This window comes from Trachurus japonicus, chromosome 15 (genome assembly GCF_045865225.1).
Source record: "Trachurus japonicus isolate A0001 chromosome 15, Traja_1.0".
Classification (NCBI taxonomy): domain Eukaryota; kingdom Metazoa; phylum Chordata; class Actinopteri; order Carangiformes; family Carangidae; genus Trachurus; species Trachurus japonicus.
In genome coordinates this window covers 18,503,677-18,530,705 of record NC_140921.1, presented here as the reverse complement: position 1 = coordinate 18,530,705, position 27,029 = coordinate 18,503,677, and the positions used below count along the sequence as shown (strand labels likewise).

At 41.1% G+C, this 27,029-nt stretch overlaps 1 protein-coding gene across 1 annotated transcript; it reads left to right on the top strand.

Annotated features, from left to right (window-relative positions):
- Window positions 1-18,777: 18,777 nt before the first annotated feature.
- On the top strand, window positions 18,778-26,139 carry cxcl12a (chemokine (C-X-C motif) ligand 12a (stromal cell-derived factor 1)). Its single transcript, XM_085800189.1, has 4 exons — window positions 18,778-18,900; window positions 20,439-20,556; window positions 21,603-21,686; window positions 23,534-26,139. The coding sequence occupies exons 1-4, from the start codon at window positions 18,834-18,836 to the stop codon at window positions 23,559-23,561; spliced, it is 297 nt and encodes a 98-aa protein (XP_085656315.1). The 5' UTR covers window positions 18,778-18,833; the 3' UTR covers window positions 23,562-26,139.
- Window positions 26,140-27,029: the final 890 nt, after the last annotated feature.

The following is a 27,029-nucleotide window of genomic DNA, read 5'->3' as shown; positions in this document are numbered from 1 at the left end:
CTCTTCACATATATCTGACCAGAGGGATATAATGAATGAATACATATAGGCCACTCAAAAATGTGTAAAAATAATACTATAATTCAAGTTAATAACAACCATGTTGAACCGACACAAATTCATCAATCAGCTAAACTTTTTAATTAACAATTAATTAATTGACAAATTTGATCATAAAAAAAGAATATATTAACATAAAATGTTTTATAATAAAGGATTTATGACTTTCACTCACTGAATGACAGTGATGCAGTAACAGAATTTTTGGCTTTATCTATCAAAACCATATTTGTATTCATATGATAGCTCTGTTTTAATCTCAACAAAGACATTTTTTATTTCTTTAGTGGATACAAATGAACAACACATGATTATGAATGAATCAGGGAAACAGATTATAACAGAATTGGGTTATAGTGCATACAGAAAAAAAAAGAAAGAATTTTGCTCTTAGTGCAAAATAGTTTTAATTTAATTTATTTTTTTAAAGAAAATTCTTCTTTTATATGTATATTTATTTTACACAGTTTGGATGGACCATTCAGCTGCACCATATTCGCTGGATTTATTTCCAGAGATACTGCTGCATCCAAAAGATCGAAGTGACACGAGCCTTTGGTGTAAACTAACACTGGCAGTACATGGTTACATGAGGAGACTCCAACGTTTCTTTTAGGAAGCTCATCATAAATCATACATGGGGGGACCGAGCTCCAGCCCTGCTGGAAAGTCATTTAACCACCATCCAGCCTTAAGCTGTGGTCGCGAGGCCCGAGCGTGATCCCAGAAGCCCTAAACTGCCGCACGTGGGTGAAAGCTGCATCTGATGGTGTTTGTCCTACAGGACAAGTAGGATTATGGCTGCATAAAGTGGCCTGCGGCTGTCTTTATAAGTCATAACTGCTTGAGTGGAGAGCTCACCAGCGAATGTGTTTTGGGGGAGAGGGGGGGACAGGAAACCAACTTAATCCATCTGGATCTGTCCATTAAGCCCCAGACAGATTCAATTAAAGGAAAAAATAATTACTTCTGCCACAAAAACATAACACAGCAACAAAACAATACTGTCTCAGACACTTAACCACTCACAGCTTGACATGTTGGCAAATATTTAAACACGCGAGAACAAACCGGAGTTCGATAACTGTTTTTCATTTCTTCTTGAAAGCCGTGTGGTATGGTCCAGCATGGTGATTGTGATTTCACGCATGAAAATGTAAAGCAAGTCGCCTCAACAGAAAACAAATGCTGCTCTCTGTGCTTGTTAAGCGTTGAAAATATCTTCCTCAACCCGAACCGAAGCAGAATGTTAATAGGTTTCAAATTAACATTGTTTAGTTGTCCAAATACGTCTAAGTCTTTCCACACAGGCTCGACCAGCTGTGCAAATATGAATGATTTACCCTCAGGGAGTATAACTTTCATTTCATACAAGAGGCCTGTGACAGACAAGACGATGCAGATAGAGTTCAAACCTTAGAAATAAAATACTAGGAGGGGACACCTAATACATCAGGACAATAGAAACTGCCAAGGAATGCCTCAACCACAGACATGCAGCCATGTAGAAGGGAAACTCTTTAATTTCTTCCAGAGGCACAAGTATAAAATGTTTTGCTTATCTTGGAATGAGATGAGTGAGATGCAGATATGATAATGAGGCTTTTATATCTTCAAGATTTCAAGTCGAATGACGTCCTGAAGACTGGATGATAAATACTTTTTTAATGCTTCATTTCAATGGAATAACTACATTTTGCAACATGTGCATTTTCCAGAGACTAAGGGGAATATTGATACTGTTCTAGCTTACCTTAATGTAAAGACCAGAAACATAACACATTAATTAGTGAGCTTTCGAATTGCTGGTTAGGAAATGTTGTTACACTTGGACAAAGCTTCATATTTGGGATCAATCTGGTCAATTTCTCTAATATGCCTTTTTCATATTGTAACGTTTACTGTTAATTCAGGTCTGGTTATAAGATACATGATCGCCAGACATAAGCAAACAGCAGGGATCTCTGTCCTGTCTGTTGCTCTGTTTCAACAGGCAGCAGATAGTAATAGTCAACAAACCGTTCAGCCGTGCAGCCATGGTTCATCTGTGTACCAGTCACACACAAGGTCACAGAGTCGGCTCTGCTCCTTAATGCAAAACCAGTTCCTTTTATCTTCTTTTAACTCTTTTATAGCTGCTATATGTGTTAAAATGTGACAGAATGAAAGCCGTTCCTACCCCCTCTTCCTCTGCCCTTACCCTTGTGTTATCAGGCGTTTACAAGGTTCGAGATAGCGCGCTGAGGCTCAGACGTTTCCCAGAAGCCCCCTGTAGGTTCCCCAGGTCTGGTCAGAAGGATTGACAGCATGCGGCTAATAAAGGGGTCACCCGGCACTGGCCTGGGAACAAGACGCTTCTTATCAAAATCACAGCACGACACGGGCCTGCTAACCAGCCTCACCTGATAACAGTGATACACAGCGAGCAGAGGAAGAGGAAGGGGGTACAAAGAGGAGCTGCAGAGAACTGTAAAATATGGAAAGGAAGTGTTGCATCAAAGAGGGAGATTAACACAGAGGGTTTTTATCTATCTGGGCAATAAATTGTAAGGTGTTAACGATGCGAGTGCAAACTCTCAACGTGGTCCTGTGTCACCACGGCTTGTCCACTGTAACAAACCCCAAAGCTGATGTTAAACCAGACACATGGAGGCCTGCTGTGAGCGTCGCAGATCTCTGGAAGTCAGACGGTTTTAATAAGTGCATGTTCACCACAGGGCTCTGTGCAGTAAAACCTCAACATCATCACTGACCCACACTATTATTAAGCCCAGTTCAGACTTACACAAAAACCTTATTAGACTGACATCCATTACGCTCCACACCTCATATCCTGTACCTGAGTATGTGTGTGTGAGAGTCATGGGTAAATCTAGAAAATATAGCCTACTGCTCTCCAGTTCTCTGCCACTGTCACTTAATAAATGCAGAAATGACTGTTGCCTGTTCGGCTGTTATTGAGTGTCATTACCAGGAAAAAAAGAGAGAGAGAGAGAAAGAAAGAGATCTTTCTAAAAGAGGGAGAGGTGAGGAGTGAAAGAGGAGGTTGACCACACTGATTGGTCCGTGTACTTTTATTCTCCGCATCCTCTTTAATGGGATTCTGCTGAAAGCCACAGTAGCTGAATAGCTGCCACGGTCCCTCAGACAAACATACAGTTCCAGTCAAATCAGGCTCAGATTTCAACCGTCAGCCAACATGTGAACAGTGGATTATCACAGCTTCTTGACCATTATACACCTTTTGAATGGTCTTGATTCCCCATTAAGGGCGCCCATGCATTTGCAAAGTGAGGAAGTGAAAGACGTGGTTGCAAAAGAAGAAAAGAGAGAACCTTATTTCACATTCACCTCCCGAAACCTTTTCACTGCGCATACAGCTCTCAGACACAAAGCGGCTTTTGTCTGGGGAGTCTGGGGTTAACAGAGTCCCTGCTCAGGGTCTAGAGAGACAAGGCCACTAGGAACCTCTCTGCCTTCTCACACACAATGATGCAAAGAAAAGTTTACATTATCAAACAACAGCAGAAGATAGGTCTAATATAAAACATCTTGTCCGTCTGTACTGTTACAGTAATGTAAACCTTATTCAGTTACATTCACCTCCCTTAGCCCATGCAGCTTTGCTCGTCATTAATGCCCTCTGTATCGCTTAAACTATTGACCTGTGGGCAATCAATGTGTTAAAGGGTTTATGTTTACAGTAGACTTGCCAGATTTTGTTTTCTTAACATTTGCCATTCATACACTGTCATGTGAAAAATGCTGGTGTCTCCTTTTTTTTGTGAAAAAACAAAACAAAAAAAAGCTAGTCGTCTTTTTCCTCTTGTTTTAGTTCATTTGAGGTTGGAAAATGCTGAAGCATTATCACTAACAAATGTTGAGGACCACGGTTAAGTGGATTGGACATTGTGACAAACATGAACAGATCCTTAAACTATGCCTGGGTAAAACTCTGTTCTCACTCTTCTAAGTATACAAAAATACTGTTTGACCAAATGTTACCTGTATCTCGAGGCAAACAATAACTTTGACAACTGAGGAACTCTGGAAGAAATTATTTCATATTTGAATAGCTGTTGTACAACAGAAGCTGAAAAATATGTCAATAGAAATAACAAAAGGACATTGTGAGATAACAGAAAGTTGGCTTCTTGTGCAGACAGAAGGCCAAGATTGTAAAAAATGTTATCTACATGAATACCGATGTGATCTAAGGCTAATTTTAATGGCAACCTTAGCTGTAAACTCAAATGATTCTCTGAATTAGATTAGGATAAAACAGGCTTCCTTCATTTAATTCTCATACTCACATGGTCTTCATCAGGACAGAGAAGACAACAGCACACACAAACATAAGCACTCACAAAATGCGTGTACCTTTTTACAGATGGGATGAATTTTTGGTGAATCTTATTGCAATGAGGACAATGATCCTTCATTTCTATGTGGTCAGACGTACGTAGCAGGAAGCTGAAGTCATTGTCGCTGAAGAAAAGTGTTGAGATGATGGATGGATGGATGGATGAGGAGAAGAGAGGAGAGGAAAAGAGAGAAGAGGAGAAGATAGGCGAGGAGAGAGGTGTGAAACTTGTGAAACCTTCGAATGAGGTGATCATCGTGCAAACTTCCCACTCCTGGTCCTGTTTTCTTCCTCCTGTGAAAAACAGCCCATCCCAGTTGTTTGGCGAAGAGAGAGCACAACACCAAAGACATTAGGGCGTTTTGGAATCGGCCCATTGTGGGTTTGGAGCATCACGAGCAAAAATCGAGCTATTTTTCATCTGTCATTTTCTCCTCTGAAGTGCAGAACGAACAGATCTCATTTCACCACCACTTACCATTTATTTCTGTTTTCATTCAATCGTGGTGCGCGATTCTCATAGTATGCACTTAATCCTGCTGCTATGCTGCAACGACAGGAATAAATTAGCTCCCAATGAAAGTTTAATAGTGTCTGTATATCACAATGTTTGGCACCTGCCTCTAGAAGCAGAGCGCTGGTTCCTCGGTGTGTGTCGACCAGGTGCTGAGACTAAAGCGTGTGTGCGACATATTAGTGGTTTATGACCTGTTGAGCATAAAACCATTGATCAGGCTGACTCAAATTGCCAGACCACATGTGGAGAAAGTTAAAAAGAGCACTTGTAGTGGTTAATATGGCTACTTCAAAGACCAGGCATAATTGCACTATGTGTGTGTGCCAATTTAGCCTGAATATGAGATGAGACTGTTGATAAGAGGAGCTGTCTTCGTCCAGCAGCTATTTTTGGAGAAAAAAAAGCCTCTGAAAAGCTTCCAGACTAAGCAGAAGGGGGGGCTAATGTTCAGTCCAGAAACCTGTTCTCTCATATAAAACCAGAACTGAAACACCTCCAACAAACCATCACATAAATCCCGCACAGTTGTGTAGCTTGTCTGTTGGTCACATGAGTCACATTTTATCTCTCCATCATGACATGAAGTTTATTCTATTTGGCACCAAAACACGTTACAGTCGGCTAACTAAACACTAAAGGCCGACTATCGCCAACAGACACTGTACATGTTCTTGGAGAAACTTACTCACCAAGCTACGCTGATAGAAGGAATATCATACAATTCAATGCTTTCCTTAGAAGCCGATGTAATCTTTCCATTTAATAGAGATAATCTGAGGGGTTTTCCCTCAATGATACAAACCTCACAATCAAATCTACGGTTTATCTCCACCTGTATGTACATGGACCGAATCCAGAAAATAAAGCGGTCTCCACTCCTCGTTGATGAAGATACCAACATGTTATAAAGCAGGTGAGGCCTTGAGCTCCACTGTGAAGATCACTTTATTGTAACACACATATTTTACACCAGTAAGAGGCGTGAATCCCACACCAACTAGATCAGAAGCTGTCGCTGAATTATGGTAACCTTGGTTTGAAAGGGGAATGTGCAGAGGATGAATTTAGAGCAGGACAAGGTCTCTGACTCAGTCTGTACAGACGAAGCTCCTGGAAAGAGTCCGCTCCCTCCCTCCCTCTCTCTCTCTACACCTCCATGCTGCGGTGAGTTAATGAGGAACAGAGCTTGGTTACTGTCACTAATCAAAGCCAGCTCTGGAAACAGACCTCTAGCTGGCCGCTCATTTCTCTCCCTCACCTCTTGTTACCATGTCTTTCCTCTACATCATCTATACCTCTCCTCTCTCCTTACCTGTTGTTGGCTTGGCTCCCTGTTTTTCCTCTCCTCTGAGAGTCTTCTCCTTTGTGTCCCCTATTCATTTGTCATGCACTCTGCACTTTAGGGAACATCGGTGGCGTGCGTGCAGTGCTGTGCTGATGGTGAATCAAGAGGAGGCCTGGAGGAGCACACGGTCCATTAAAATGAGCAGAGAGGAGGCCAATAGCTCCAGGCCAACTAGACTCCATGTCAACACGGGTTGCACACAAACACACACACGTACACATACACTCACTTCACACACAATTCTCCACAACTCTGCAATTCACTCATTTATCTATCCATACGTGCATCCTTGTTTGTTTTTTGTATCGATGTGTGTGGTTTTTTGCACAATGTGACTACAGGTCCAAGCACATGCAAGTTGATCTGCACACATAATCCCCTTCATGTTCATTTATGCCTCCATGAAAAATCACCCATCGTTTCCCATCTGGGGAATTACTTCAAAGCCGCCATGCAGGATGAATAGCATGTAACAATATCTCGTATTTGTCCATGTGAAAGAGGACAAGATACTCTGTCTTCACTTTTCTACTGGTGCTGTTTCCTCACGCTGATTAATAGGCCTTTGATTGCAGCTTCAGACCTGTGCCCGTGAGCACATGAAGCCTATAGCCTGCTAAGTTACAAAGAGCATCCATAAAAGTGACAGTCAGGTTAAGCTGCCCTGTCATTCTGATTGACAGCTGTAGCTTTAGCTCTCCCTTTAAATGCTCTTTAAGTGTTTTATGTAGTGACCTGGGCAGGGAAAAGCAGTAAAGACACAGCAGCTGTGGTGTCACGGCTCAGCGCAGGACTGAGAATAGAAAGACATGGGGGGCTGTCCTGAAACAGGGGTGGCAAAAAAAGAGGAATAGATGGCAGCATTTCTTTCCAAAGATTCCTCGATAATTGATCAGTCTAGGAAACATGATACGTCCAGTGCACTGGAGACTGGCTAATGAGAGCTCCACATTAATTATTTTAAATCTGGACGATCTGCAGCTTTGGCAGGACTCTGAGCTCTTAGAAGCACAACTGTGTTTTCCTTTTTCGGCATTTTCTCAGTCCTCTCATTACCCGTGGTGGATGAGTTACTGATATGAATTTTAAAATGTAAACTAGAAAATTTCCTCTCGGGAAATTTTGAATGGGCCACGGGAGCTACTGCGGGTTGTGCCATCTCTGTCAACATGGGAATCAAACCCACGATCTTAAGGTCAAGACAGAGCTGATCAGACAGACACATGATCATCTTTCTATAAGCACTGATATGGAGGAGCTGTAACCACATTAGGTTACCTGTGTGTGTGTGTGTGTGTGTGTGTGTGTCTGTGTGTGTGTGTGAGTGACTGTAATCACATGAAGCTGGCTCTAGAGTCTGTGTGTGTGTGTGTGACTGACTTGTCACATAGTTAGTTAGTAGCTGCATCCTGTGTCAGTCTGATTTAGCTGTGTCTGTGTTTATAAACATTTAAACGAGCGCCAGGTGGATTGTTTATGAAGTTAACGAGCTCTGGCCTGAGGATCAAAGAGGTTACCACGGCGATAGGGGCCCCCGCAGGCTGAGACAGACAGAAACGTGGAGAAAAACAGCCATTTTCTGCCTCTAAACCGGCCTCACAATTAGGCTTAGCATGACAAAACGGTAACTCCTATCAGAACAAAACACAGATCAACGTTGCTCTAAGGACTTACTGAAAATTTCGGTACGATTTGGTGTTTCTACAGTAAATATTTTGGCGACGCTGGCAGTTTTAAAACATCAGGCCGTTCTGCTCCTCTCAGAAAATATTTGTATTGGACTCAATGAGGAGCAGGGACAGACGTGGCCGCACTCAGAGGCTGATTCTGTAAGTTCTGTAAGTCTCTCTGATATTTTGAGCACATGACATGAGAGATAACAAGTTTGTCTTACAAATTCTGAAAAAATTATGTCTGTAGAGTGTAAATTGTGGCCGTGGTGGCAATTTATCCAGAAAAAATACAGAATGTTTCTTCACTCTCTCCCACTCTAACCGATGATGTCACGCACTCTGACACGAACATTCCATGCAATACACACCCATTATAAACTCATAATTTCTCCAAAAATGATCATGGTCATTGATCAGGGATTGATCAAAAACTATATGACCTATCAAAACGTGGAGTAATACGACAATACACAAGACTTGTGTCTACTGTTTAAAGTTTAAATGGAGTCTCTAGGTGAAAGTATGCCTGAGCAGTAGACTTTTGTTAAACTCCAATGATTGGTCTTTTTCGGTCTTTTTTTTTCGCCCGTCCCATTGACTTACATGCAAAATTTTTGCGCAGTTTTTCGCGACTACGTCGCGAAAAATTCGTAAACTGTTGAGAAAAGTAATAGCACAGCGATCCCGATCAGGACGCACGTTTTGATATATAATATGTCCTGCAACTCTTCGAGTTGCAGGACTAGTAGCACATCGAAAATCGTCCGGAAGATGAAGGAGAATAATAACTAGAAAAAGATAGCATTTCCTGCAGAAAATGCGTGTGAATGCTGAAAGCAGCTGAACGCTGTTGCTGAAGCAATGCTGAATGAGCTGAAGAAATTGTTGAATCAATGCTAAATTAGTTGACGAAACTGCTAAAGCAATGTTGAAAAGACTAATGCTAGAGTAGAGTAGAGTAGAGAGTAGAGGAATACTTTATTCATCCCTAGGAGGGAAAAAGCTGAAACATATAACTTGTAGTGTGAGATGAATGCCTTTTTAAAGGTAAAAAGCAGTAGAAATGCTAAAGGGAGAAGAAAACATTGAAATTCTGCATGTTTAAATGTAATGGTTAAATAGTTGAAATCTGTAGCTAACCTGACAGGAAGGACAACTGATGAACCAGCACTAACATAGCCGAAGCAATGGCTGAGAATATATTTAAAAGTAGAAGATGTGAGACTTTGTATGAAATGGCTGGAAATTACTTGAATTGTCAAAGAAGAGTTTGAAAAATTCCTGAATTAGGAAAAAAGTTAATGCCTACTGAAATACATTGTAAACTGACAGCAGAAGAACATTGAAGAATATAGATGGAGCATTAGCTGAGGAGTGAACATGTAAACAGGGGTGTCTTTAATGGTGTGAAACATGGTTGAGAAGAGCTCTGTAGTTTAGGATAATGTAAACCAATGTGTTCAAAGGACCAAATATGGGGATGGAAGTGTTGGATTTTCAGTTTAAATAGCTAAAGATCAAAATTAACAGCAAGAGTCCATTAACTACAACTGGAAGTTAGAGTGGGACATACAAACAGTCAGACAATGTAAGGAAAAGTGTGTGTGTGTGTGTGTGTGTGTGTGTTTGTGTGTGTGTAGTGTGACACTGACAGTGCCGAGGATGCTGTGGTGTGTTAGATATATGAATTGTTGAAATAGCACAAAGTATGAAGGAGGAGTTAGAATCCTGAAATAGAGCGGGAAGAAGTAAGGAATAATAATAGATAGATAGATAGATAGATAGATAGATAGATAGTAGATCGATAGGATTAGTAGATAGATACGATAGATAGATAGATAGTTAGATAGATAGATAGAAGATAGATAGATAGATTGATGGGACCCAAATGAGATGAGAGAGTGACAGATAGATAAACAGAGTGTATAGTTGTGATGCTGAGTGACCTTGGTATGTTGGATATCGGTGCCCCAGTGTGTTTTGGTTTGTGACCTGACTGATGTGCGTGGAGATTTGGTGGACTGTGGTGTTTGATCGTGGTTGTGGTGGGAGTTGAATGCTTTGGGTGGCTTTTGTGGGATGAGTGGTGGGGTGGATGGGAGGTGTGATTGGGTGGGGTGGTTTCGGGGGGTTGTTGATTGGTGATGATTGAGGGATTGACAGAGTGGACATGACTGATGAAGTTTGGATGTTTTGATGTTATCTGTTGGGTTGTGTTGCGTTTTGTGGAGCTGTGATGGGGGGGGTGGGTGGGTGGGATGGCGGGGGGACGGGGGCGCTAGGAGGGGGAGTTTGGTTGTGTGGGGGGTCGGGGACGGTGGGGGGATGAGTGGGGATGAGGGACGATCGGGGGAGGACGGGGGACAGTTGGACTTTGTTATTTATGAAGTGTGCGTCCGTTCTGCGTGGGGTTTCGTTGTGGTGTCAGGCGAACGAGGAGGTGAGTGACTTTGACAGGACTGTTTTTGGGGAGTTTGTGTTTGAATGAGTTGTTGTGACAGTGACCGACTTGCTCCCCGGAGATGGGGTGTGTGTGGATCTTGTAGGGTGAGAGACTGGGACAGTGAACTATGACTTGGTGGGCTGATGGCGATCGGGCGTGACTGATGAGTGTCTGCCGGCTTGATGGACTAGGAATAGGGAGACCAGCGGGACGCTGTGAAGCGTGGTGTGGCGCGAGGTCAGGAGGGTGATTGACAGTGACGGATGACCGGCTGGGCTGGGGAGGACTAGTGCGGGGTGAGACGTCTCGGACCAGGTTGGATGCGGGGACTGATGGGACGTGGGACAAGTGAGGACGTTGTCGGGTATGTTGACAGAACCTGGATTTTGCTGTTGGACAGAGGGAGGAGAGAGAAGAATGAGAGGCTAGAGAAGTGAAACACACACTCACACACACACACACAAACACACCACAGTTTGACTAGTAGACTGACAGATTAGATAAATAGACAATAACAGACAGATATAGATAGATAGATATTATAGAGAGAAGGAGAAGAGAGGGAGGGCGAGAAGAGAGAGAGAGTAATATAGGAGAGGGAAGGATAGAGAGATGGAGGAAGGGAGGGAGTGAATGAGAGGGAGGGAAGGATAGAGGGAGGGCTGACCCAAGAAGAGAGATAGGGAAGGATAGAGAGAGGGAAGACGGAGGGAGAGGGGAAGGATAGAGAGAGGGAGGAAAGGGAGGGAGAGAGGGAAGGAGGGAGAGAGTAGAGAGAGAGGGAAGGTAGAACGAGAGGGGAGGAATGAAGGTGAGAGGTAAGGATAGACGAGAGGGAGGAGGGAAGGAAGGAGAGGGATAGGAGGGAGGACAGAAGAGAGAGAGGGAGGATAGCGAGAGGGAGGAAGGAGGGAGAGAGGGACGGAAAGAGAGCGGGAGGAAGGTAGGGAATATAATTATTATTATTATTGTTTAGAAGTATATAGTATTGAATTAATATCATTCCAGAAGAAAGACATGACTGACCCAGAGAGAACCTAGAGGAGAGAGAGACAAATAGATAGGGGTGAACAGAGAGAGAAGAAAGAGAGGAGGAGAGAGATAGATAGTCAGACAGACTGACTGTACAGGACAGACAGACGGTACAAAGAGAGAGAGACAGCTGATGAGGGTGACACCACCCACCCATAGCTTGTTAGATCGTTTGTCAGCTAGATAGATAGATAGACAGACAGACAGAACAGACAGACCAGACAGAGACAGACAGACAGGACGCCAGACAGACACAGAGTGAAACCAAGAGGAGAGAGAAAAATAGGAGAGAGGTGACACAGAGAGAGGAACAAGAGGACGAGAGAGAGATAGATAGACAGACAGACAGGACCAGAACGACGGACATCAACAGAGGGAGAGTGACAGATAGAAGCGCGTGACACACACCCATAGATAGTTAGATGATAGATCAATAGATAGAGAGAGTGAGAGAGGTAGAGGAGAGAGTGGTGAAAGATGAGAGAGAGAGAGAGAAGTGAGAGGACAGACTGTCCATGCCACAAGCATGTGGTGGAGTTTAACCAATGGCGGTAACTGCTCTGTGACCCCTCAAACAGATCTATTGTACGACAAATTCTCTTGTACTAGTACGAGCAATAAGGTTTACCATTTTCGAAACCATGACGGGCTTGCTGAACGCGTCCGTGTCACTTTGGTGTTTCTAGAGGTAAAAAATTGTTTGATTGTGTCGCAGGTTGGAAACTTGGAGTTTAGAAAAATCAGAGCCTACTTTGAATGGGAGTCAATGAGAGGTGAGAGGGAAATGGCTGCACTCAGTGGCTCCCAGTTTAATTTGTGTTCGTCTCTCTGGTTTTTTGAAAGCACATGAAGAGATCAAGGATGAGCTTGTCTTACAAACGATGGCCGAAAATTATGTTGTGTTATTGTAGAGTATAAATCGGTGGCCGTACTGACAGGATAGAGAGTAAAAAATGGTGAGAGGTTTTTAGTCCCTCTGTCTCTCTGACAACTGCCAACGTCCGAACTTCCGTCCTATTGGACTTTCTGTTAAATCTGAATTTTGTCTGAAAATTTTTAAGATTTTAAAACTATACATATATCAGAATCTGTTGAAGATATCAATTAAAGTGTGATATAGCGAATAGTTGAAAGGTTTGTTGAACAGTTTAAATGTTGAATGAAGTCTGTAGCTGAAAGATCTGCTGAAGCTTATTAGAGGCTGATATGATGCTAGAAGATTTGATGGAGTTTGAAGACTGTTTCAAGGTTTACCTTTGGGATAAAAATTGACAGAAAAAGTTTAAATATTTTAAAAAGTATAAATAGTATGAAAGAGAAAAATAATAGCATAAATGTCCTGAAAAAGCTGCACGTTTTGATATATGAATTGTTGAAATAGCACAAAGTATGAAGAAGGAGTTAAACGCAGAAAAAGGGAAGAAGACTCAGAATAATAATAATAATAAGTTTAAAGAAACAAAATGGCCGAACAGAATAACAATACTGTGAATGCTTCCAGCATTCACACTAATAAGAAGAAAAAATCCACACAATAACAGTAGTGCCCGGGCTTTGCCCGGGCACTGGTCCCTGCAGCTATTTCATAGCTGTTGGGACCAGTGCCCGGTGCGATTGCCCGTGGCCCTAATAATACTCTATGGGAGTCTAAGGATGGGATTAAATATATGCTCTCATATCTGTTACAGTAAATTAAAAATGCTACTAAATCTAAGCAGCTGAATGTTTTTTATGGTCCATATATTATTATGGTTGTATCCATTGGATATTTAGTGCTGCTGCAGTCTGCCAGAAATAAGAGCCAAGGTGCTTATTTGCAGACTGAACAGGAAGAAACGGATTCACTTTCACGTGTGAAAGTATTGCAAGTAACTTATTTTGTCATCAAATCTAGCCTGCACTTTTTGATATCAACGGAGGGACTCTTAAGACAGTCTCTCATGTCTTCAAATCTAATATGCCAAATTATTTTTATACCCTTTAAACTAAACTGAAACACTACAGGTTGATTTATGTCAGAGTTTTTACGGCACGTCCTCACCTGTTTAAGCATCTCTGGCAGCACCGAGAAACATTACATGGCCACATACCAGTCTGATGACAGACAGGATCAATGTAGCGGATACCACTTGTGCTGTGTGACACACAGGAATGAATGAATAATGAAATATTAACAGGCTCCATGTGTCTTTAAGGTCCTTTATCACACAAATGGATCAGGTTTAAGGAAGAAGCCAAAAACATCAACTGTGTGATGATGCTTTGACTAATGTATGATCCAAAGAAATGAAAAAAGAGAAGAAAAGAGGGAGATGTGGAGAAAGGGATTGTGTGTCAGTCCCTTTGTCAGCGATTAAACATGTGGTCGGGACTGAAGCATGGGGCATATTGTTTGTATTGAGGTTCTCAGAATCAGTGACAAAATAAACAGCAGGCGTTTTTTTTTTGCTTGTGAGAAAAAGTGTGTTTGCATATGTGTGTCTGTCCTTGTACTGTATTTAGAGTGTGTTTATGTACGGTTGCAACACAGTAACAACCACGTCGACCAACGTGTCCATATATACAAGTTCACGGTCCACTGCTGCCAGCTTACACAGAGTTGAGAAACTACAATAAAGGAACAGAACCAAATCAAACTGGGTTACAGGCCAAACTAAAGTCAGGAGATTTTCTGCAAACCTGTTCTGCAATGTTCAATTTAACGTCTCATTGTTTCTATATGTTGTCAGGGCGACTGACACATCTTTATGACCCACTAAAAACATGTTCAGGAGAGTTTTGGAGAAAGAATCAAGATGATATACCGCTACAGCATTGCTTCCATTTACAAAAAACCGTAACTGCATGAAACCAGTATATCATCATCCTGACTTCAAAAAGGCAATTCAGCGGTTTTACCATGAACTGTGTTACTTAATGGATCTCTGGGATGTTTCTCGGCTCCTCCTGGGCGACATCACAGAAGCAGCTGAGGGGTTTCTGTTCCCGTGGTCGGACGGCACCAGGTGTCAAACCCTATGGATCCACCACTAACCTTACCAGGCAGCTGTGGCTCATGCGGCCCACTACGGCATAAACCCACAGCTGAAACCATAAAAACTAGCACAACTTACAGTTGGTTTCAATCCAGCTTTATATTTTGATGTAAAGTGGCAATAGAGAGAATCTGTGGAAACACATTTTCTTTCTTTTTTTATCAGAGGGCAGAAACTCACTCTGCTGTTTGTTATTAATACGACATTCAGCTCTAGTGTCTTGCCTGCAGTAACAATATTATGTTTTTTGTGTGCAGTGAGAACAAGAAACAGGATCTTGAGGTCTGAGAAATTTGATTTAAAAGTATTTATTTGACGACAGCATCATGATGTAAGTGTTTCACAAACCCATTTGAAGGGCAATTCAAAAATCGAAACTTGACAGTGGTTAAATCTTATTCAAAATAAGAGAAAAAAGAAAAATGGAAGTTTGAGCTATAAAAGGCACATAAATAGAGATTGTGTCCAAAGATAGAGGAATTGCACCATGTAATTTAACTTGGAAGTGTCAGCATAGATAAAATCAAACAGGATACTCCCTTCAAGCTGCTGTATTGGGAAGATCTTGAAACCTCCAAGTGATTAGAAAGCCTTTATCCACCACATTGTTTTCCCTTTGATTCAAAAATCTATGGTTAAAGACTTTGTCAAGAGGCCATTGAGGTGGTCCATATGGCGGTGTGAAGGCCCAGGACTCGTGATTCTCTGGAGGATGTAGAGGAAACCAGACAAAGGCTCAGCCAGCAGACCCTGAGCCTCAATGGAGCGCTGGCAGATCCCCCACTGGGACCAGTTGCCTGTACGTTCTCAAACCAGGTCTGATCTATGGAAACTGGCCATTGCACCATAATACGTTCAGCCATCCATACTCCTGCCCCCCCGGGCCACGTGGTCTCTCTTTAAAGGTGAATAGCAGTTAAGGAATGTTTTAGACTCTATTGGCATGTGACAGACTCATCGTGGACAGCTCGCAGATTCATTTGGGACGAGGTGTTACTGTTATTGAACAGCTTTACTTGATGTAATGTGAGCTTTTTTTTTCCAAATATTTAGAAAAGAAAAGCGTTCAAATTTCAAACTGTAAAAGTGTTATTATGATGAGACTGTGTGTGATGTGTGGAGGCTTAAAATTCAGATGTTGTCGGCTGCAGAATCTATTAGGAGAGAGATATGCGTACAGACATGAGAAAAGAAACATTTATTGTCTATAATACTACATCAGGCATCAACATCAAGTTTATGAGCATAAGACTACACAGATTGCTGTTTTTTTTTATTATTATATTAGGATATTTTGTTAAATGTTCATTATTTTTTTTATAGATTTTTTTTCTTTCTGTTTTTCTCCATTTCAGTTTAATCTTCACTTTCCATCACCAAATCAATGAAACAAAACGTAAGTCAAAAACAAACTGAATTGAAAGAGAAACTGACAGAAGTGGAGAAACAGAAAGAATAGCAATCACAGTTGGCAGCTGTAAATTTTCTCAGGGTTTCAAAAATTATAAAAAGAAAAAAAAAATCCCTTGAGGAAAACCTGCTGTGTGCTCAGATCATCAGAGAAAACCCTGACATGTGATTTACGCATGCAGTCAAAAAGGCACTCTTTGAGATTACAGTAAGAAATGATTCATGCAGGGAGAAGGAGATGGACCCCTGCAGTGAGACCTCCCAACACAGACAGATGGGCTACAGAACACTACACCACAACTCAAACATATACGAGACACGGAGACAGGTGTGAGCAAACAGGTAGTGTCAGTCCAGCCTCCACCCAAACAAAATCAGAATCAAAACACTTAAATCAAAGTGAATATAAATCTCCTTCACTTTCAATTTTACAGATGATTACTGAAATGATTTATGTTTGAGAAATATGGGAAGATGCAGATTGTGAACTTGTCAATGCAAGAAAACAATAATTGGGCAAGAAGACGTGCTGCCAAATCAGCTTATGTAACTGTGCTATTCCAGTCCATTCACCTCGGCAGAAGAATGCAAATCTCACTCATTGTGCCGTGATGTTGAAATACTTGGATGTTCTCTCCCATGACTTATCACAGGATAGCCACCATTTATATTGTTCTGCGGGTGTGTATGAGTGTGCACGTGCGCGCGTGTGAGTGTTTGAGACAAATGACTTCCACTTGTGTTTGTGCTTGCGCAAACCGCACTGCACACGTTTGTTGTTTGTGCAGGCTCGCACAGGTTCGGGAACAGAACAGAGATGTGGATGTGAAGCGAGCGTTGTAATGACATGTCAGGCATCCTGTGTGAGAGAGAGAACAGGTTGAAGAGCTGTTGCGAAGCCTCTGAAGTCACCTTTCACTCCAAGCTGAGAGAAGCTTACTCAAATACTTTGGCTTTCATACTACACTCGGTCCATCTCAGACACACACAGTTAAAGTTAGCCTTTGTTGTCTGTGAGAGAAGTCAATATGTGTCCATTCAGCTGTCAGCTGATTCTACCCTCTGTGCATCTCCTCTGGTCCGGCTCGTCTCCATGGCATCATCATCTATATAACAACTGAGACCCAAAACCAGACTGTCTGCACCATATAGAGCACAATGTCAGACACAATTTGATAAACATGCATAGGGTTAAACATAAAATAAAGTATAAAGCACAAGCTTCACAGTCAACACCCTGTATGCACATTAATGCTCATTCCACGGGACAGATATTGTGCACAGAACTATTCATACTGTATGTATGATACCAGCAAGACGCAGTAAATCACATGCATAAAACGCTGTTATTCTCCTTGAACTACCCTCTTCTATTTCTCACTCATTTTCATGATAAAGTGCGCTGTCAGCAGGTGGTTTGCTTTCCCACAGCTGTGTGATGAGAGAATATGTCTCCAATAAATGAAAAAAAAAGAAAAAGAAAATACAAAACAAACCACTTATTCACATTATTAAAGTTGATCTGTGATTCAGGAAAAAAGAGGTAACAAAACACATCCTCCGTCTGTATAAATACAAGCTTTTATGACCTGCAGAGTAAAGGGATCTCAGAATCTATTTGTATTGTGGGACAGCCTTTAGTTCACTTGTGTGCATTGGATTTAAATGTGTATTTAAATGTGTATTTCAGGTATTGAAGCATTAAAGTAGCGCAGACTGTGATCAGTGCAAAGGCTCATTTATGTTTCATCCCGGTTGTATAGGGATAAACTTCTGCACACATACACACACCCACACATGCATGCATGCACAGAATCAATGCGTTTACTCATATCATACTTGCACATAGTACACACATCTACACTGGGGTGTTTCTCTGGAAGATGAAAGCCAAATGTCTGGAAACTGACTTCACATCTGCATCCCGTTAAACACGCTAATAATACCCCCAAACACAAGAGTGAGGATGTACACGCGCCACACACACACATGCACACACACACACACACACACACATGCACACTGACAGAGAGAGGGAGCGAGAGAGAAAGAGAGGGAGTGGAAATTTTCAGCAGGCTGAATAAAGACAGTTGTTTAGGGATTCAGTAAGAGTCTTTACTTCTCTCCAAACACGCACTGCAAGGTGTGTGTGTGTGTGTGTGTGTGTGTGTTATCTCTAGCTACGTCTATTTATGGGAATCAGCTATCAGTGTAACAGAACACTTTCTGCTCATGTTAGTCATTTCCACTTTCACTGTTAGTATTTAATTAATTTGAGCCGATGAAGTCCATGCAAAGACAATCCATGACTAAAAAGAAACACATGCACACAAATGTCTCCCATTTCCCCCCACATCCTTAGCCACAATCATACCAGAGCATGTTGAGCTAATGAAAACATATTCATTGTGTCTCTAAAGTGGGAAAAAAAATCTGTGTTTTTTTCACTGGGAACCTTATCAGCTTCTTCTGAAGCAGTTGCTCATTAAGTCATAACATTGCTGATCACAGCAATGTTGCTGATCACAGCAATGTGATTCATCAAACCTTGGATGGTATGTGTGTGTTCATGTATGTGCGCGTGCGTCTGTGCGTGCGCGCGGTTTGATCAATCCCACCCTGCAGGAAATGGAGGAAATGTTCCTAGAAAATAAAAGCATGCAAATCAAACACTGTGAAGACAATACCCTCACACAAATTTATAAAACATGTATTTTGAATGTAAATCGTTTAACATTTTTGTTTTGAGTCATTTTGATACACAGCATCACTTGAAATGCACTAAATCTTACTTTAAACAAACTATGCACCAGTGGGGCTTTTATTTTGATATCCGCCTGCAGGAGCAGTCGCTTGACTCTGGAGCCTGATTTAACGCTCCGCAGTGGCGCCGTCTGTCACATCTCCTCAGGACTTTACTCCGAGCACAATCAAACCTCGGTGACTTTACGCAGAATGGATGTGAAACTGTTGGTTCTCGTAGCTGCGCTCACCGTGCTGACATACGCGCCTCCATCACAAGGTATGACTTATTTCTAACAAGTTTGTGTTGCTGCACCTCCTTTTAGACTTTTATTTTTGCAGTTGTAGGTGTAAAGTAAAGTGATTATTGACTGTGAGATCCTATTTAGTCATTATTGATGGACCGTGCGGAGTTTTTTTTAATGCATTTATTCATTCATTATTTATTCTCATGGTGAGTCAATTTACTTTAAAAGTTGCACAAGTGGAGAGGAAGAAGGTGTAGATCATATTTAAATCAGTGATAGACTTACACATGTCTGTGTTGTTTATTTTAATCCTGACTTTCCTGAGAGGATCCAGCCAATAATCTTGAGTCTATACCCAAAATTTGTCAGTTCAGTTTAGATGCCAAATTTCAATCAGTGCAAAGATTGCCTAAATTAAATGCAATTAACCGCAATTCTTCTTTATGTTTAATTGAAAATATAAACAATATTGCAACGCCATATGTTTTACGCAATTCCTCCTTATTTTTGATTAGCCTACTGTCATTGAAGAAAAAGTTAATAGGCTAATGTATTACTTTGATGAAGAATAGGAAAAACAAAACCAACGTGCTGCACATGTGGCTCCGGCTGTGAGAAATTCTCTGCCAGTCGCTGATCAACGTGTGTATTTGTTCAGCTCTTTGTTTTCATGTAATTACGCGCAAATGAGGCAGCTATAAAACAAAGCCACAACTAGTCTACATGGCGACACCAGTCACCCAACGTGAAGGTGTTGCGCCTTTTATCATGGTAATGCAGGAGATCAGGTGTAAAAATACAATTAACATAGGACTTAATCTATAGCGGTACTTCTGACCATCTGTTTGTGTGAGATACGTCAGTAAGAGAAACTAACAGGTAAAAAAAACAACATTTTATTATTTAGTTCTTTATTCTAAAGCAATTACATGAGTTCAGTCTCTCTTTTTTTGTTTACCTGCATTTTTCCTGCAAGTTTCACAAGACAGAGAGAAAACATAGACTTATTTATTTTTCCACATTAATCATGCGTGAACATCTGTGTACAAACCTGAAAGCAGAGGTTGTGATGGAAAGTATGCACATCCATCATGAAGTATAAGGACCACACAGCTGTGTATGACTGAAAGAGCTTAGTGTCTGTGGATCTAAAAGCTCCGATAGAAACGCAGCCGGCTTCTGTCTGAGTTCTGTGATGCAACAAATGCAAAAACAAAAATCTCGAAAGCCCAAATATGTAGTTTTGATTTAATGTTGGCCACCCACCAAATGGAGTGGAAGGAAGGGAAATGATCCTGTAAATCTGCAGAAGAGTACATGTGCGGTTTGCATGTGTGGACACATTTGTGCAGATCTGTAGTAGCTGTGCATGTTTCTGCTTGTTCACTTGTCAAAGATGATGCTGAGTGTGGATTTATCTGCTTGTGTCATCATTACATTCTCAACTAATTTGGGTGATGAAGCCTAATAATATGTGATTATGTTTAATCATGCTTCTTTTTTTATTAGAATATACAGTATGTAGCTGTTTATATGGGGGATCTTTACCTTCATCTTCTCACTTTCTCAGCAAAGCCCATCAGCCTGGTGGAGAGATGCTACTGCCGCTCAATGGTCAACAACCTCCCACGGGGCTACATCCGAGAGCTCAGGTTCATCCACACGCCTAACTGCCCCTTCCAAGTGATGTGAGTATTGTTTTTTAAGTCTGGTTTGAATGAAGTGTAAGCTTTATATCCCTGGAACTAAAAAAAAGTCAGACAGGTTTCCCCTCGGTTAGACATTTCTCACCATCAATCTCCGAGAGGTGACAGGGCAGAGAAAGGAGCAGTGAATGCATGTGCGCACACACGCCCCTCTGTCACTCGTCGTCACACGCTTCCACAGAAAGCAAGATGTTTTTCACCACAGGCCCGTGACACCACCACAGGAAATGCTTAGTTTGAGTATGAGTGGCTCTGAAAGGGAGGTAGAAGTTGGATGCAGTGTTGTTTTCAACAGGAAAGCAATAATTTTGGGCTTTATAATTGGATTTGCTTCTCGTTTGCTTGTCACGCAGCCTTTTCCTCCTCCTTGTACTGTGCTTGCAAACTCTCGGCCTGATCCCATTCATTTTTTTGGTCTGTATGGAGTGAATTTGCAGATGAAAGTGGGCGGTCGGTTACAGCAGACAGGAAAGCTTCAGGAATGGTTGGGAGTGCAATATCGAACTGGGGGGGCCTAACTAATACAATGAGAACATAAAACAGATTTTAATGACTAAAAAATGGGACACGCGCACCAAAGGAGGCCTGATCTCCTGCATAGAGAAATTTGATCCCATTCTGTAAATAACCACACAGTTATGCTGGATTTAGAAAGTCGCCTGTAGCCGTATGCTGAGGGATTGACTCCTCAACCACAGTGTATTCACATAAACTTTTACTGCACACTAATTAGGAATGCTTCAATCAAGGGTGGTCTTTCAGAAGTGCCCGAGGCCATATATTCTGTGTGACTATATGCAGCAGCTTCACAAACAGGAGGGGAGAGTCAGTGTGATCATTATCAAACTGATACATCCCTGTGAAAAAGCTCTCCGTATGTGTCAAACTGACAGGGCAGTGTTAATTCAGTCTGTTTGATAACAAGGTGTCGAGATATCTGATGTTTGACTTTGAGTAATTCTCCCTTTCATCTTTGGCTGAGGTAAAGCAGATACTCCGAACTGAACTCTTTTCCTTTTTCTGATCAGTGCCAAGCTGAAGACAAACAAGGAGGTGTGTGTGAACCCAGAGATCCGGTGGCTGCAGCAGTACCTGAAGAACGCTCTCAACAAGTGAGTCTGGTTAAATGTGGCTGATTCTGACCAGGGAGTGTGTGTTTGCTACAAAGCTCCTGTCGTCCTCTGTCATTTGTCAGCCGTTAACAAAAAAACTCGTCTGGAGCACTGTATGATCACTTCCACTCTATAGAAATTTAAAGTGAGCAATGCAAGAATGTAAAAGTGCAAATGCGCATTTGGGCATCTATCAATAGACCTTTGTGAGAGTGACAGCCCATAATTGCTCAACTTATATTAGAGCCCAAACTCAAAACATGCTGGTACATGACCCAGTGGGAGTTGGGACTGATTTCACTTTCACACACAATCTGTGGTTTGATGTGTGACTTTAAAACCACATTTAATCATTAAATCTAATCTCACTGAAATACTGTTATGGGTTCATCATAGTTTATACAAGAGGCCTGGATCTGCAGATGCACTTTTATTAAATATACACTTCAGCCACTCTTGGAATATATAATGTAAAGAGTTTTGACTATGAGCACATTAAAATGTACACTGGAGATTTAACACCAGCAAAAAATAGTGCAATCTTATATCATAATCTCTCTGCACTAGTCATGTAATGTGACATTAATGCAACTATATACATTCTGTCAGAGATAAAAAAGTCATCTGTCTCCTTCCTGCCCTGAAGGAGACACTTTTCTATAAACCCCTGGCACCATAAAGTTTATAGAAGAGATCAAGTTGCCATCCTGGAATCTGTGCAGTCATATAAGGACCCATCAACGGCCGGATGAAACAAACTGTGCGCTTGGTTGTTGAGGCAGACACAGTTTTGTAGGATGGAAAAAAAGTAGATTTCCTGTGTTTTGATGTGAAGAAAACTAAATGAATGCAGAGTTGATAAATCCTTTGTGCTCCAGCTTCTGACATACACACTCAATACCCACAGACTGAGCCGCCCGTAGTCCCGCAGTCAGACTGTCTGTCTCAAGGATGATTGTGGAGCCTTGACTTGTTGAGGTGTCAACACTCCTCTGCATAACAAAACAGCCCATGTAGAGAGTCGATGGTGGTCATTTAAAATGGATCAGTCCTTATGTGTTTCCAATTACATACACACACACAGTGAAAGAGGAGGAGGGGGGACAACTTATTTACAATGTGTAGAAATGCACACGATTGTAATGCTACTCTTAAGTCTGGTAAACAAAACCATGATTACCTTTTTGAATCTGTTGCCCCAGCATTTACAGATGCAATCCAAAGTCAATAAACTGCCCACCCGTGATCCAGTGTTTACTCTGTCAGCTTGTACGGTGCATATATACATCACTCTGCAGATGAATGTTATGTGGAAAAACATGTTTAGATCCCTGATTTATAAAAACATTCTTTACTTTACCAGCAATGAACTCAGAAGTTTCTTAGATGGAGAAACAGAACGTAACATCAGCTGATAAATAGAGTTACTGTAGATAAGGACGAAAAGGGGGGGCTGGTTAAGTGAATGCACAGTAAAATCAGTTTTAATAAGCCAAATGTTTAGCTCACAATTAAAAGTCAAAAAAACATTTTGGCCCAATAAACTTTAGCTGCAACGCTGGGACTGAGCACATCCTGCATGTTGGCACTTTCTCTTTGTTACCTGGCATCCAGTCATGGTTAAACAAATACTCATAAATTTTCATTTTAGTGTTTACTATTTACAAGTTAACAGCTAAGCGTTTGTCCAAATGGACGTGATACAAATGATAGTCCTGTCGCTCTGCCAAAGATATTTCTTATTATCTGCTCAGAGCCAAATGTTTTCTATGGCTCTGACATCGCTGTCCTCACATACAGTTTATCCTTATAATAGAAACATAACAAATTTTATGTTTTTCTTGCAGGATGAAGAAATCTAAGCAAGGCAACTAAACTGAAAGGCCTTCAGAGATCCTCCTGAGCCATCACTGAGGATCTGGACCATCATGAGATCATCTGGTATGTTGTTGTCAGCACTTATCCCGGCTGCCAAAGCTGCAGCGGCCTTTTGCATGGAACCAACCTACAACTCTTCACCATGAACACAAATCCACCAGCCATGCCACCATCTTCACCGTCACCGTCACCGCCCTCACCACTTATAGAGGTCATAGATGTCATTAGTGTAAAGGACAATTATACCTATGAGTGTATGTTTTTCTAACTATAATGTATATATATACTTTTTTGTTAACAGACTTCAACAGTAAAGAGGTATTTTTAGAGATCGTCTCATCCCTCTGGCCAATCCGTCATTTACAAAAAAAGTAAAAGACCTCAAGGTCTAAAAGAGTTGTAGGACAGGTCCAAATCCCACTTGCAAGTAGCAGATTCCTGTGGACTGCTGAGCCTGGAGAAAATGGTTTTATTTGAACTAATCCTAAAATAGGATCTGGTTATCTCTGATTTTAAATTGTGCAAATCGATGAATAACAGCATAGCTTCCCTTCTAAAGACTGAGGAATGGGCAGGGCCGCGGAATTTGCCAAGTTGCATTTCATGTTTCGAGTTAATTGGCACCATGGAATTTCAGTTGGTGCCAGCTACCCCTAGACTGAATATAAGATGCATACAAGATCCTAGTAAAAACGGCAATTACAATGTTTTTGTGTTGGAAGTTAGGATGCCAAAAGAGCTCGAGCATTTCCTGAGCTGTTCTGTGGCTGCGATTATGTGATGCTGTGTTACCCAACATGTCTGCTTTAGTCACTGTTAGAGAAAAACTAAACATCTGGATACCGAATATTCTTAATTGAGCGAAAGTTTCCTGGAATCATAAAGCTGCGTCAGTAAATGAGAGATAGGAAGAACAAATAGTGACACACCAGTCACAGTTAGTGCATTTACTAAAACATTTGTTGTCTGGATTCTAAATAAAATGACCCATTAGTATGAATGTCCATTTCAAAGAAGGGTGTACAGAAATTTGAATAAGAGATACCACATCTATAGTTAAAACACTACATTATAATGAGAGCCACAGTCGAGAAAGCAGTACCTTTACTGACAATAGATAGATGTACATAGATGTGACTACCTACAACTGTCATGCAGATAGCAATGCACTTTATATCTGATGTATAACAAAATTTACTATAAGTCTGATCATTTAATTCTGTCTTTTGTCTTTTTTTTTTCTTTTTTTTCTTTTTTTAATGTTTGTCTTGCTGTTTCCATTCTGTTCTCTTTTGATTGATGAATGTGTAGCTGCATTTAACTGTCCAAGTCTGGGAGATGTTTCCATCTATTCATTCAAATCTCCTTTTCATATGTGAAATTAATTATTATAAAAATGTTTTATTTTTGTACTCTAATGCGTTTATATATGCAAACATTTAAATGAAGGAACTGTACTCTCACAATTGAGCCACCTAGCCAATGTTTTATTGTACAACTTGTATGTTGGTCAGTAAAAGAAAAAGGAAATCTTTAAAATGTTTGCTATATGTTCTTTTCATCATACACACACACACACACATGCACACACACACACTTATACCCACTAATGGACACAACTGAGTTAAGTGAGTGTAAAGCAGCAGGATTTTCCAGCGCCAACACACAGCTGCTGTAATCTTACTGTACCAGAGGGTCATAGGGTAAATTTGATGCTTTGATGTCAAAACATGTGTTTAGCTTTACTCACAAGGGCAAATGAAAGGCAAGGACAATGATCCTGCCTGTTATTTAACTATTAACTCAACAAGCGGCCATTAGGAAAACATTAGAGCTAAAAGGGATGAACTTTTAACTTCCCCCTATAAGGGCATTATGTGAGGCGGAGCACAGTAGTTCCTGTGATGAGAGTGGCCTACTGATTGAAACATCAGGGAGAGATAAAGGAGCTGTGAGTGGCAGTCCATGGCCCATTTCATCATGTTTTGTGATCAGCTTTGATGTGCAGTGCATAAGCTTGATAAAAGCACAGTCAGGAGCACTCTCGTGGTAGATAAGGCCATTGATTTAGCTCTGTAGTCCCAATGTGGAATGGAAATTAATCACATTTAATCTGCAGGGATCTGTAGGGAGCTGTAGGATCTGATTGTGTTCGACTGTGTCAAATGTGGATATCAGTGCAGGAATCTGCAGGTAGCAACAAGTATTTTCCTCTCCAGTAATGTGAAGATTACACAACTTAATATGTCCCACTGTTAAGTATTTGTTCTCAGAGCAAATCATTTGAAAAAAAAATGTTCACTTGAAATTATTCCAATTAAACTTTGTATGACAAATAGCTCACTTCTCATTTGTCTTCTATCACCAGTATGTTAGCCACTGCATTATAACCGACTGATCTGTGTGGGTTGTGCAGGAACATATAGAAATTTGTTTTGAGCTCTAATGAAAAGCAGTTGTAACAGTTCATAACTCATTGTGTTCTTGGGATCACTGCCAACACCCACCAGTTAAACTATGCAGGTGGTGTGACTGAACACATGAAGCCTGAGGGGCAATAAAAGATTTAACTTGATATTTTATATGCAAGTTGCATTTATCTGCAGATGGAAAACAATACAAAAAAGAATAAGATGTGTTTAAAAAGCTTATTAAGCTAAGTCATTCATAAAAAATGTGTTGTGTGTGTGTCTGACAAGCAAAACAGCAAATGTAAACATATACAGAGGTTGTTGTAACGAAATCCCCATTAAACAAGAGGCCGAGGCACGTAAATGAGATGTGTTACAGCACTAATGCATCCATACATCCAGTTTACTGAAGTGGAACAGAACAACATGATTAAAAGACTTATTAGCAGATTAATGCAACTGATCTTCCTCAGTGCCATGTTCGTACTTGAGGCTGCCTGGGCGCCGAGCCTAAATAAACACACCTCAGATCTATTCATCCCAAGCGTGTTTCTCACATTCATCATCAAACCCCGAGTCGAGTACATGAAACCAATCAACTGTGACTCACTGCCACTCTGGAGATACAGAAAATCCCAGCAAGAGCAGAGCTACTTCTTCAAAACTAAAAGGTCAGTTTACAAGTTAATTAAAATCTGTGTCGCAAGACTGGGTTTTTAATATTGTGTAATTTACTGAAAATATACTTTCTTTTCTTTCTTTCGTAATTTTTCCTCAGAAATCATGAAACCAGGGGGCTGCTCAGCACCTTGGTATGAGCTGTAGCCTATAGAGCCAACACTGCACTGGTTTGCTCAAAGGCTGAAGAATGTACAAGACAGGAGAGGACATATGCAATTCATATTCAGCAATGCCTCCAAAACTCTGTTGGGGTTTTGAGTTCAACCACAATATCAGAAAAAAACTGACACCTTGACAGATGAATAAAGTTTTTGTCATGTGAAATGCACAAAATGACACAGAAATGAGGGACGAGTGGAGTGAATGTGCTCAT

Bases quoted from the DNA above. Each gene is read 5' to 3' on its own strand.
- cxcl12a (XM_085800189.1), top strand. From the start codon at position 18,834: ATGGATGTGAAACTGTTGGTTCTCGTAGCTGCGCTCACCGTGCTGACA. The intron at 18,901-20,438 runs GTATGACTTATT...TCACTTTCTCAG, and splicing joins ATACGCGCCTCCATCACAAG to CAAAGCCCATCAGCCTGGTG. The intron at 20,557-21,602 runs GTGAGTATTGTT...TTTTCTGATCAG, and splicing joins AACTGCCCCTTCCAAGTGAT to TGCCAAGCTGAAGACAAACA.